General features: G+C 41.5%; 1 protein-coding gene across 3 annotated transcripts; it reads left to right on the top strand.

The window, feature by feature from the left end:
• The first annotated feature begins 205 nt into the window (after nt 1-205).
• On the top strand, nt 206-10,675 carry ubfd1 (ubiquitin family domain containing 1). Of its 3 annotated transcripts, none has more exons than XM_088329588.1 (7): nt 206-283; nt 3,923-4,198; nt 5,526-5,734; nt 6,339-6,404; nt 6,484-6,589; nt 6,658-6,740; nt 10,243-10,675. In XM_088329588.1, the coding sequence occupies exons 1-7, from the start codon at nt 268-270 to the stop codon at nt 10,351-10,353; spliced, it is 867 nt and encodes a 288-aa protein (XP_088185714.1). In that variant the 5' UTR covers nt 206-267; the 3' UTR covers nt 10,354-10,675. The 3 variants fall into 3 exon arrangements, with proteins under 3 accessions (XP_088185714.1, XP_088185716.1, XP_088185715.1); XM_088329590.1 differs by having other exon boundaries at nt 269-399; XM_088329589.1 differs by lacking the exon at nt 206-283 and adding an exon at nt 311-457.
• The last annotated feature ends 1,985 nt before the right edge of the window (nt 10,676-12,660 follow it).

The raw sequence follows: 12,660 nt of genomic DNA, 5'->3' as shown, positions 1-12,660 counted from the left end.
ATATGGTGTAAGATTATTTTGTATTTTGTAAGGGGAAATGCGACAGTTTGTAAGGGCATGGAGCCCTGGAGCTTGACAGGTGTGTTTAACATATTTTCTGTCTTCACTCTTAGCGCTTCAAAAACCGGAAAGTATGTCGCTTAAGGACGTACTCTTCAGTGGTCTCGTATAAAAGGAAAACGATCTTGCTCTGTGTGTGCGCGACCTCTCTTGTTCTTTGTATGCTCTCGGCTCAATGCGCGTTTCCTATGATTGTACACAATCATCATGGCGACCCAGGATGGTGGGTATTGAGCAGGATAGAGGAACATTTATTCCGTAGAGCTGCAAGCATTTTCGTGCCGGGCGATGAATTAAAGCACGTCACGGATAGACGCGTTGACAACGGCCACTGTTAAGGTCGTGTCTTAAAATAATCGTGTCGTCCTGTTTGGGTTTATTTTGACATGTTTACCAGGTTAGTAGCTTGCTAAGTGTTTGCTAACCAATGCAAAATGAGCCGTACACGCCGAGGGGTTTTTTTTTAATAAACAAAACCGTGCTAAATAAACTACACTCATATGACACTCTCAAAGTTGTTATTAATTATAAAATATCATGAAAAGTATAAAATGCTGTGTCATTTTAACGTTTTGGTCTCAAAAGCATGTTGTATCCTTCACGTCTTTTTTTCTTCTTTCAAGCAAAGTTCAAATCGTTAATTAACTATTAATCACAGCAAGTGGTAAAAAAAACTGTCTTAAAGGAACATATGCCAAACTTTCATTATTGGCATCTTAATTCAACTACTCTGTGGATTGTTTTTTCATATTATTCACTTATTAGACTTGCATGAACATATCTCACCTTTAGGAGAAATTCGCCGCTTTGAAGTAAAAAAGGATGACCTACGTGAATTGTATAGATCCGAGGAGAAATGTTTCGGTATAGGGAATGGGGGTATTCTGATATTTCCCAGCGTGTATTCGGCGTTTGCATTTTAAAAAATAGTGTTGTTCGCGTGGGTAGGAGTACTGTATTAATTTGTGTCATGCATATTAGATTTCGTCTCGTTATAAGATCATTTTTACACACGTTACCAGAGACCAATGTCAGAGAATGGAGAAAATAAAGTAATCTTGAACGATATAAATAAGGGAGACAACTCTTTGGTGTATCGTAAATACATTTGTTGTAAATTTTATGTTGGTATTATTTCAGAGTTGCCAATACATTATTTACATCAAGGCTGCATGTATTCAACTTTTTCACAGTCAATGGGTACAACAGCATTTTGTACTCATTTTTAATAAAATGAAATCTTCCACACCCTTCTGGCTATCTAAGCCCTGACCCATTTTCTTCCCTGATTATTGAAACCTTAATTTAACTACCCTACCCGTTGTTTTTGCAGCCCACTTTTAGACTATTGATTTTCACTCGTTTTTAAACCCAAATGAAAGACATTTTAATAATTTAATAAGTGACAAAGTTTTTACAGGTTCTTAAAATCCTTGTACATGCTTGAATTTCAATGTTGTGTTTTCAAGGATTGAAAAGTGCTTGCATTTTAAGTGAAGTGCTTGTAAATACTTGAAATTGTTGCCTTGTTTCTCAGCAAGTCTGCTCAAAATGAGCCGACAATGCTTTTGGTGGCTTCGCTTTGCCATTGGATTTGTTCTTCCCCCATCATTAACAGCGACTGGCATTTGTTTGTTCAGCATAAAGCGTGCTCAAAAGGGACAGTTGCATGCTACACCTAAACAGAATACTATGAAATGTGTATTAGAGCAAGGATTACGTATCAATCCCAGACATTTATAATGGGCCATGCAAAAAAATCAGGTAGTGTTTCCTTGTGGTGAATTCCAATGGGAAGAACTTTCTGCAACTTGAACATAATCTTCATCTTCCTGTTATTTTACCCAACACCTACTCAAGATATAAAAATCATATGTCTTACATGATTAATACCTGATTTTTTTCTTTTAATTGTACTGGAGAAATTGGAAAACTGGTTTTGAAAGTCATTAAAATATGCTTAATTTGGCCATGAAAACTGTGTATGAATCCTGGAACGAAGTAGCATATCTTGCTTACAGTCCTTGGATTGGTTCACTGTCCCAATCCTGGTCCCGTGTTTTAGAATCCGGCACGTTTCAAACTTGTTCATGTCCCAACACACTTATATCATATTGACAAGTATGCAGCAGATTTTAACAGAAGCATAATAACAATTTAGATTGCTTTAATAGGTATTGCAGTATAGAAGCATCTAAAACCTGAGGGCCAGTATTGGGAATTGATGCTCCAAATTGTTCCCTTTTTTTGAATGTATGTCTGATCGCACGCGGAAATTATTTCACAATTTTGGCTTTCTCCGATACTCCCTCCAAAAATGGATTAAAGCTTAGTTAAAGGCTCTAAATCCAGGGGTCTCTAACTTGTTCCTTGGTAGCCCACCGACTGGTTCTAAAAATACGTGATGGCTCATTGTGATTTTGTAGAATTGATTTGTAACTGGTGCCGCAAGCAGAGCAGTGTTTAGCGCGTGCGCGGCACAGTTTTGAGGTCATGGGATCAAATCCAGCTACCAGCCTTCCCATGCAGAGTTTGCATGTTCTCCCCGTGCTTACGTGGGTTTCCTCCGGGCACTCCGGTTTCCTCCCACATTCCAAAAACATGAAGGTCAGGTTAATTGGCCGGTGCAAATTGTCCCTAGGTGTGAATGAGCAAGCAAATTGTCTGTCCCTGTGTGCCCTGTGACTGGCTGTCAACCAGTTCAGGGTGTCCCCTGCCCACTGCCTGAAGATAGCTTGAAAAGCTCAAGCACCCTGGCGACCCTACTGAGGATAAGTGGTGCAGATAAAGTATGAATTTGGAACTGGCATTTTGTTTAGTGGTTGACAGAGCCTATTTGAACCTCTAATAAATCCAACCTGGCAACATAATCACATAGTAACAACATAATAATAATAATAATAATAATTTCCTTGTATTGTCATTCTGTGTAACAATGTACACAGAACGAAATGTCGATTGCACCTGACCCGATGCAGCCGCAGCCAAGAGAGGGCGCCGCCGACCACTTTTTAAGTCTTAGGAATGACTCGGCCGGGGCGCGAACCCGAACCTCCCAGTCTCAAAGCGGGCGCCTTACCATCTAGGCTACTGAGCTAGTAATAACTTGTTATTTTAGAAATGCATATCAAACTGGTAGCCCTTTGCACTCATCTGTAACAAAAAAGTATCTCTTAGCTTAAAAAAAGGTTGGTGACCCCTGGTCTTAATCAGCGGTTACCAATTGATCTGATTTAAGGACCTACCATTGCACCCTAGTTACAAGCTGTGAGCCAAATCAAGAAGAAATTCCACTTCTCAAATGTATTGAATGAAAGGATTGTGTTGTTTGAACCATAGATAGTAGAATACATTGACATTCATCAAAAAAATCTAGACACAATGACAGGCGAGACCAAACGATTTCAAGTACAGTAATCACCCTTTAATGCCCAATTCGTTGAATTTTTAATGAAACCCAAAGCGCTTCACTTAAGTGGCTTTGTCTTTTAAATACTCGTAATAAAATCAATATCTGCGTTTGGCCATGCTCAACATGTGTAAACAAACTATTTGTCTTTTTCCGTGGTGCGAAATGACGGATGTCAACTTGCATTTGCTGGGGATATCTGCCATGTTCTTTAGTGTAAATAACCTTTAGTTTTTTTATTCTTAGCAGCATATTGCAGAGGAAAAGGCCTGCAACCCAATGAAAACGGGTCCACGACCCACTTTTGTGTCCCGACCCACGAGTTGAGAAACACTGCTCTAAATTAACATAAGGGTGTGAAAGGTTATGTCCCTGTGTCCTGGGTTGACTGCTTTTATCTCACCCGACCTCTAATATGATAATGTTTTAATGACTTTTTTTCATGAATTGCAGGCAGTTTAGTAACTATGGAAGCGGACCCAAAGCCAAAGGAAGAGGAAGACGCCGGCCCTGCGGGAACGACACAAATATCCAACTCAGATCCGCCCTCAGACCCGGGAAACGCCGCAACTCAGGACCGTGCCGGCATCAGTAACGGGGACGAAAGCCCCGAAGACGAGGGCGAGACGGTGGACTTAAAGATCATCTGGAACAAGATCAAATATGATTTACGGATCCCTCTGGATAGCAGTGGTGCTAAACTAAAGGAGAAGATCCATTCGCTCACAGGTGAGAGCAGTATCTGCACTTTCATTGTTTGGCCTTGACAGGAAAAGCAGCAAAAATGTCAGGTTTTTAGTGAAAAATGGGAGAAAGGTACCAACGACACATTTGTGAATTCACTTGGGTTGAACAGTTAGGAAGGAGAAAAATATTTTACTCATTTACAATGTGCCCAATTTGCAATTCGGAATTCATGAGCATTTAGTTCTTCTTGGACCTTAAAGAATGTATTTTATCAACAAATATAAGCAATGATTTTTAATGCATGGAATATTTAGACCTTATAAACACTGGTATTAAAATTGCAGTACGAGTACCACTGGCAGAATCTAGCTAGTACATGGATCCGCAACACGCGGCTCAGGAGCCCCATGCGTCTGTTTAGTGCTGCCAAGTGGCTCCGTGGCGCTTTTCCCAAAATGTGATCACAAATCAAGACCGACTGGCGGCATGAAAGAAACCACCTGGTCATTTGACATAAACATCCCTCAGCCATTTTTTCATCATGCCTTTGTCCATCCAGCCCTTTTCACTTGCCTTCATGATGACTCCTACAGGAAATGTCTCTTTAAGCAAAGTCTTTCTTTTGAAAATCACCATACGCGTTAGTTTTTGTCGATCAGTATGGCAGAGGCACTTTTCCAATTCGGGCCATGATTCAAACGCTGAGCGGAGACCTACAATTCAAATTTTTGCGGGGAATCCCACACTTCTGTTCTTTCTCAAGTCCCCCAAAAAAGGCGCGCTTTGTGATAGGGCGCGGCTTACATTTTGAATGAAATCTGAGACTTTTTGTAGATGGTAAATGGTCTGCATTTATATAGCGCTTTTCAAGTCAATGAAGACCTCCCAAAGTGCTTTACAATGTGCTTCGTACTTACCCATTTGCACACACACTCACACACCAATAGGAAGTCAGCCATGCAAGGCACGTACCTGCTTATTGGGGGCATTAGGGATTCAGTGTCTTGCCCAAGGACACTTTGACATATAACACGGAGAAGCTGGGAATTGAACCTGTGACCTCTTGATCCCAAGACGACCGCTATTCCTCCTAATGCCGCCTTATGGGTGTGAAAATGTTTTTTTGTGTACAGCACTTTTTCTTCAGCTGTGGCTGTAATAAAGGGCTTTCTAGATAAAATGGAGTTGAGTTGAAACTTTCATAACTTTGTTTAAAAAAACAACTATGTATCCACAGTGATACATTTTATGGCTATTGAATATTTGTTTTTATGTGTATTTTTCTTCAAAAAACAAGTGTTTTGGGTGGTATTTGGTTTGAAATGTGTGAAAACCTGGCAAAATTCAACTACCTATCTTCATGTGTCAGGTCTTCCCCCGGCGATGCAGAAAGTCATGTACAAAGGCCTGGTACCAGAGGACAAGTCGTTACGGGAGATGAAAGTGGTGAGCGGCGCCAAGATCATGGTGGTGGGCTCCACCATAAACGACGTGCTGGCCGTCAGCACACCCAAAGAAGTTTTGCAGCAGGAAGTCAAGGCCGAAGAGAACAAGAAGGAGCCACTATGCAGACAAAAGGTTCTCAATCTGAATATGATCCTATTGATGGCAAAAAAACAGCGCTCATGATTTTATTAAACAAAACGGTACCTTGAGTTGGGCAGCACGGCGGTGCAGTGGTTAGCGGTTGTGCGGCACAGTTCTGAGGTCATGAGATCTAACCTTCCTGTCTGGAGTTTGCATGTTCTCCCCATGTTTGCGTGGGTTTCTTCAGGGCACTCCGGTTTCGTCCCACATTCCAAAAACATGCATGTTATGTTAATTGGCCGGGCCAAATTGTCCCTAGGTGGGAATGAGCGAGTGAATTGTCTGTCTCTGTGTGCCCTGCAACTGGCTGGCAACCAGTTCAAGGTGTTCCCTGCTCACTGGCCAAAAATAGCTGGGAAGGGCTCCAGCACCCCCGCGACCCTACTGAGGATAAGCGGTGCAGATAATTGATGGATGGATGGTTCCATGAGTTCCCTGTTTACAAAGCCACTTGTCATCATCTTTGCTACTTCACCTTTGTAAAGGTCTTGGAACCAAAAGTTCACTGAAGACTAGGAAACTAGAAGGAAACTGCAGTAATACTCATGCCCCAAAATACTGACTATTTTATTTGCATGTATTTTTCCTATTCCAGCAACACAGGAAAGTTCTGGACAAAGGTAAACCTGAAGATGTAATGCCGGCTATTAAAGGAACAAAAGTAAGTGTTAACCTGTTTTTGTTTTTTTTTCTATCTAATTTATATTTATTTTAAACATCTTTACCCTACCTGTCTGCAGGAACGACTACCAACTGTGCCTTTATCAGGAATGTACAACAAATCCGGAGGTAAAGTAAGACTCACATTCAAACTGGAGCAGGATCAGCTATGGATCGGAACTAAAGGTAAACCCGAAATCGATAAAAACATTTGTCCTTTGTTGTTTTAAAAAGTGTCTCTTTGTTGTGCGCAGAGAGGACGGAAAAGGTCCCGATGGGCTCCATCAAAAATGTGCTATCTGAGCCTATTGAAGAGCACGAGGACTATCACATGATGGTAAAGTGCTGTTTTATATTTGGCATTTTTTTGAATCGGGCTGAGACTTATTTAAAATAGTCTCAACGAGTAGTAGATACTTTATTCATGCAGACAAACAAGTTTTGCTCTCTTACCCTGGTGCTCGAAGTACAGTTAGGCCAGAAAATATTTGGACAGTGACACAAGTTTTGTTATTTTAGCTGTTCACATAAACCCATCCAGAAGTACAATAATAAATTATTTATGGGCTTCAAGTGTACAATCTCAGATGCAATTTGAGACTTTCCACGTACAAATCAGAATATGAGTTTCGGAATGATAGCCCTTTACACTCTTGACACCGCTTTCTCCAGGGACCAAAAGTACCGTAAATTCCGGACTATAGAGCGCACCTGATTATAAGCCGCACCCACCACATTTTAAGAGGATTACCGCTTTTGTACTTACACAAGCCGCACCTGTATATAAGCCGCATGCGCCCACATTAAAACATGTAACATAGTCACAAAATTTAACCCAGACCCTACTTCAAGTCCCACGATTTTAATTGGTTTTTCGTTTGGTTTGAACAATTTTATTGACATTACCAACAGCAAATAAACAATGTGAGGTTTGATCAATTTAGTACGGAGTTCAAATACCACAGTCGGCATAATGACCGGAAAATGATACGGGTACTTAAAATTTGATGCAGACCTGCAGAGTCTGGGTCCCGTTAAAAGTAATCCAAGGAATCCAAAGGTAAGGGTGGGAAAAATATATCCATTATTGTCTGCCGTGTCCACAAACACTCACCTTTACCGGTCCCCACTTCCCGTCATCCCCCGCGTCTGTTACGCCCCTTCTTTTTAATTGGTCAGTGCAAGACTTATCAGAATAAGTGTCCAAAATAAATACATGACAAAAATATACAGTTGCAAATACATATTATACATGGTTACACATATTTACAAAGAAAGACGGTACACCGAGAGAGTTTTCAAAGCTTTAATAATAATATTATAACTTTCATCCCAAACCGTGCCTGTGAAGGGTAGCAAAACGCTACTAACAATACGCTCGCAATACAGTTAACGGGTCTGTTAAATAAAACATACAGTACATGTAGAAATCACGGTAAACCGTTCCCATCTTCCTCCCTATAACTGTCGTCATCAAAGTTGTCCTCATTTAGAATGGGAAAGAGACTTTGTCATGTCGATGTCGTCCCACGCTCCCTCATTCACAAACACGCTAGCAACACGCTCGCAAGGTAAAGTTTGCGTGCAGTAGCTCTGTTTCCTTCTTTATCGGACTGCTCGATTGCGCTTAGCTTGTAAGCTGCGTCATGTGCCTTGAACTCGAGCGCCGCTGGCGGCTGTTAGAAAAATTACATAAATTGGCCGCCTCACTGAATAAGCCGCAGGGTTGAAGGTTTGGGAAAAAAGTAGCGGCTTATAGTCTGGAATTTACGGTAATTGGACAATTGACTCAGAAGAATTCTTCCTTGTTAACCTGCCATCAGTGAAGTATTGAAATAATCTGGAGGATATTGTAGGTTTGTGGTTTTGCATTAGGACGCTGTGGTTGTGATCACACACATCATGTGTTCCAAGGAGCCCTCAATGGAGGTGAAGCAGGAGATCCTGAAATAAAAAATTAAAAAAATCATACGAGAGGTAGCTAAAATACTTGGAGAAGCCAGATCAACAGTAAGTTGCAGTCTAAGAAAAAAGGAATGCACTGGTGAGGTTGGTGATTCAAATAGGCCTGGACGCCTAAGCGACAGATGATCACCAAATACTCTCCATGGTAAATTGAAATTAATCTACAACATCTTCAAAAGTGAAGAAAACTATCCTTCAAGTGGGTGTATCCGTCTTTAAGTCTGCAGTAAAGAGAAGACTTAAATGCAGAGGGTTCACCGCTTCATCAGTCCCAAAAATAGACAGGTTGGACTTGACTTCACCGATAAACACCCCAACAAGCAATCCCAGTTTCGGCAATGTGTTCTGTGGATGGATGAGAATAAGATAAACATGTACCGGAATGATGGAAAGAAAAATGGGGAAAAAGTGAAAGTCTATGATTCATAGCACGCCACATCATCTGTGACACATGGTAGGGGGCAGTGTGATGGCATAGGCATGGATGGCTTCCATGGACCCTGAGTCACTTTTGTTAGTTGATGAAGTTATAACAGATAAAAGTAGCTGATGAAGTACACAGGTATACACTTTGTGCTCCAAATGCGGAAGAGTTGGACAGCACATTACAGTGGGGATGGACAATGTCTCAAAGCACACAGCAAAAGAACCCCAGGAGTCTAATAGGGCAATAAAGTGGAATATTCTATGATGGTCAAGTCAATTTCCATATCTCAACCCAATCGAGCATGTATTTCACTTGCCCAAGTAGAGGTTTATGGGAGAAAGACACTCACACAAGCAAGAACTTAAGGCTGCTTCTTTAAAGGCCTGGCAATGCATCAACAAGAAGGAAACCCAGCATTTGGTGTTGTCCATGGGTTTGTTAGGAAATAAACTATTAAAAATGTATCGTTTACCAAATTGTTTAAATTAGTTATCTGACTCCATTAACAAAACATAACCTTCATTCACCTAACAATGCGTGCTGTTTTTTTTTTTTGTGAAAAGACGGACAAGAGACTGGCATTTCCACACAAAGGGTAGATTTATTTTCTTAAAGTATTTGACGAGCGAATTCCATCAAATTAGCCGAATTTGTGTCGCTCTTCGTCGAGCCTCCTCTCGTTTGTCCCTCTTGATCGATCTTCTACGATCTTCCGAAGTTCTCCCGGCCCAGGCGTTTTCACAAGGTGGAGTGCCGGCTCCTCCCACGGGCGTGCTGACTCCTCCCATGGGCGGGCTGACTTCTCCCATGGGAGTGCCAGGAAAGCCCCCCTGGGCTTCACCACCTCCTCGCCGAAGGGCGTCCCGATGTCTAAAAAACTCATATCAGCAGAGCGCTTATCAAAACAATGCCTGACCTCCTGCGTCACAGAGGCCCCTCTCTGTCGTCGGATGTGCTGATTATCTTATCAGCCCTTGTCCCAGTTCCCGTTGTTTCTGTAAACATCATTATGCACAAGGTTGCAATGACCTGCCCCACAGCTCAGCCAGTGAATATTTTTTGCATTAATTGTAATTTGTATTTGATCGTAGAAAATCTCTTATAGTCAAATATATAAAATCCTTCAGGTTCCAGTTTTTAGGCAGTGATTGCCTCCAAAGGGTTTGCTACCAAATGTTGACAACAACCTTTGTTTAGATTAAGCTTAATCGTCCATTTACTTTTGTGCCCCCCCAAAAAATACAGTTTCTTAATTTTCAGTCAGATGTTGTCCAACCACTTGTATCAAACATTGCTGTTTGCACTTCAATTGTGGTCTAGATATTTCAAGTTCAAGTTGCACGAAGAGCCTAATTTTGGGAAATGACGCGGTCGTCCAAGTAGTTTCGGCCCAAACCTTACTTGAAATAGCTCTTTCTGATGCAAAAAACTATTCATGTCTTTGCAGGCGTTCCAGCTTGGTCCCACAGAAGCGTCTCAGTATTGGGTCTACTGGGTGCCCACTCAGTTTGTCGATGCAATCAAAGACACAGTCCTGGGAAAATGGCAGTATTTCTAATGTGCCTCTTATCAGTCTGCTTTTTGACACGAGTGAGCTGGGATGGAGGAAGAGGATGCGGCGGCTTTGGGGGAAGAAGTGATGGAGGCTCGGGTACATTTTCCAGCATCTTATATGAAGGAACTTGACTGACGCCGACGAACTAAAACCGTCGTTCTTAGTTTAAACATGCGCTACATGTGGCAGCGTTAACATTTCTCAGTCCTCTCTCTTGATCATTGATGGGCATCAAAAAAAATCAAGGGAAAATGAGACTATTGTACAGAAATTGCTAACACTTCTGTTATTCTTAAAGAAATAAAAGTTATTTAATGAAATGTAACCAGAGTTGTGTCTATTATTTAAGAAACTGCTAGTCAAGTCATAGCAGGACTTATGCGTATGGGGCATAATGGAGTTGGACATACTGTGGAAAATAAGAATGTTTTTCCCAAACTGATTTCAAAATATCAGATCAAGTGCTTGATTTCGAGGTTAAGGCCCAATCCCATTTCTCTCACTCGGCCCTGAGGACCCTCCAGTGAGGTCCCTCGATAGAGGAGTGCCCTCCGCCGGTGGAGTGCAAAGTGGAGATGGTTTGGACAAGACTTGCAAGGTTCCACCCCTGTCCAGGAGATGGCGGTAATATTAATTGGCTGTAGACCTCAGTGACGTATTGGTCTACCTCACATGTAAACAACTTGAGTCTCAACCTGCAGTGTGTCAGTTGGAGAGTTCGTGCAACGTTAAAAATGCCCGCTACTGCTGTGTTATTACCGATTGCCTGAAAGCTCTTCATCTTTTCCGTGTCTCCAATCAACGGAGGAGAAATGTGCTATACTGAAGACAGCTTCGGCGCTATGTAGTGCTGATTCATCTTTACAAGGTACGTACACTCATTTAAAAAAAATGACCCGTTCGGTCAAATACAGAAAGAGTTAACATACAATGCACGTTCACATAATACCCTATGTTTGTGTAGACATAAATGGCAATCTACTTATTGGTATCTTAATGCCATTTTATGACATATAGTAGGGGTCTTGAATGTGTGACATGACGAAAAGTAAACAAACACAAGAACAGTCCACCTGACCCTTAAGCTGACATAATATCGTCACCAAACTTCCCTGTACGACCGAAAAACCTTAGTTCATAAGGAATTTAATTCAAAAGAGTTGTCATTGGATATAAAAAAGGTCATTTCAACATTTTTTCATGATGCTTACATCACAGTTAAAGCGGTCTTTTTCTTTTCTATGCCCACATTTATGTCTAAATTGTTTGTTATCTATTGTGTTCCAGAGTGGCTGTCCCATAAGCGTGGACAGGTTGGACAGGAATGTTCCCATCCTGTGCTTATGGTTGGATGTGGAGTCAGAACTCATTCAGGACTTAAGGTTGAGCAAGAAGGTTATGTGGGCCCTGCAGGAGCTGCTAAAGAGGGAACAGGGCCGTGGCTGGAGGTCCTGATCTACGTGTACTGGCTGGCCCACGCTCTGTCCTACCGTGTGGTGTCACGGGTCTTCAGGGTTCCCAGGTCCACCGTACAAAGAATTGTCCACAGTTAATATGGAATAAATTGCCCAAAAGCCATATTTTAGGCTCTTTAAGTCAGACCCACATTTGCATTATGTGCTTTTCTGCATTACTATTCAATAAACATCTTCATTTTGAGTAACACCTTGGTGGTTTATTTCATAATGATGTGAGATACTGTGTGTGAACTATGTGACTGTTGGACAGAAAACAACTACAAATCACTCCAGCTTAAATAATAGTTTACTTTCAGAAAAACAAACTCACATTGGGCCAAAATACATAATAGTAAATAAATAATGTGTCACAAATTTTAACAAAAATATACCAATACTTCCATGAAGCTGGGAAACACAAACTGGAACTTCATTGAGTTCTTAATAAAAAAAAATATTTTCCTTTTATAAAACAAAGGGAAACATTGCAGAGATGTCACTGTTCTGGAAATTTGTCCACGAGCTTCCCAAAAAGGACAGGAACCGCTCAGTTTTGGCCACAGTTTCTTCGAGCCTTTTCCTCACTCCGGCAGACTCCACTTTCAAAAAGTCAAGGAGTGTATTGTGCTTCCTTTTTTTTCTGGGTGATTTGGGGTTTGGCGCCGGATTAGAAGGTGCCAACGACGTGCCCGGTGGTGTGGATGGCGTGGTAGCTGTGATGGTGACCAGCTCTTCCACGGGACGTTCTACAGTGGCCTTTAGGTTGGGTGGAAAAAACAAGAATTACTTAATGCTGATGTATTATACAAAAACAACTGTGTATAGGGTGCTCAACAAGTTGATGTGAGACAGG

This window comes from Urocampus carinirostris, chromosome 1 (genome assembly GCF_059441175.1).
Source record: "Urocampus carinirostris isolate Australia breed hairy pipefish chromosome 1, RoL_Ucar_1.0, whole genome shotgun sequence".
In the NCBI taxonomy this organism is placed as follows: Eukaryota; Metazoa; Chordata; class Actinopteri; order Syngnathiformes; family Syngnathidae; genus Urocampus; species Urocampus carinirostris.
The sequence above is the reverse complement of the archived record's forward strand: the minus strand, read 5'-3'. Positions and strand labels throughout refer to the sequence as shown.

Coding starts and splice junctions, on each gene's coding strand:
- ubfd1 (XM_088329588.1), top strand. Junction 4,199..5,525: donor GAAGATCCATTCGCTCACAG/GTGAGAGCAGTA, acceptor TTCATGTGTCAG/GTCTTCCCCCGGCGATGCAG. Junction 6,590..6,657: donor GCTATGGATCGGAACTAAAG/GTAAACCCGAAA, acceptor TGTTGTGCGCAG/AGAGGACGGAAAAGGTCCCG.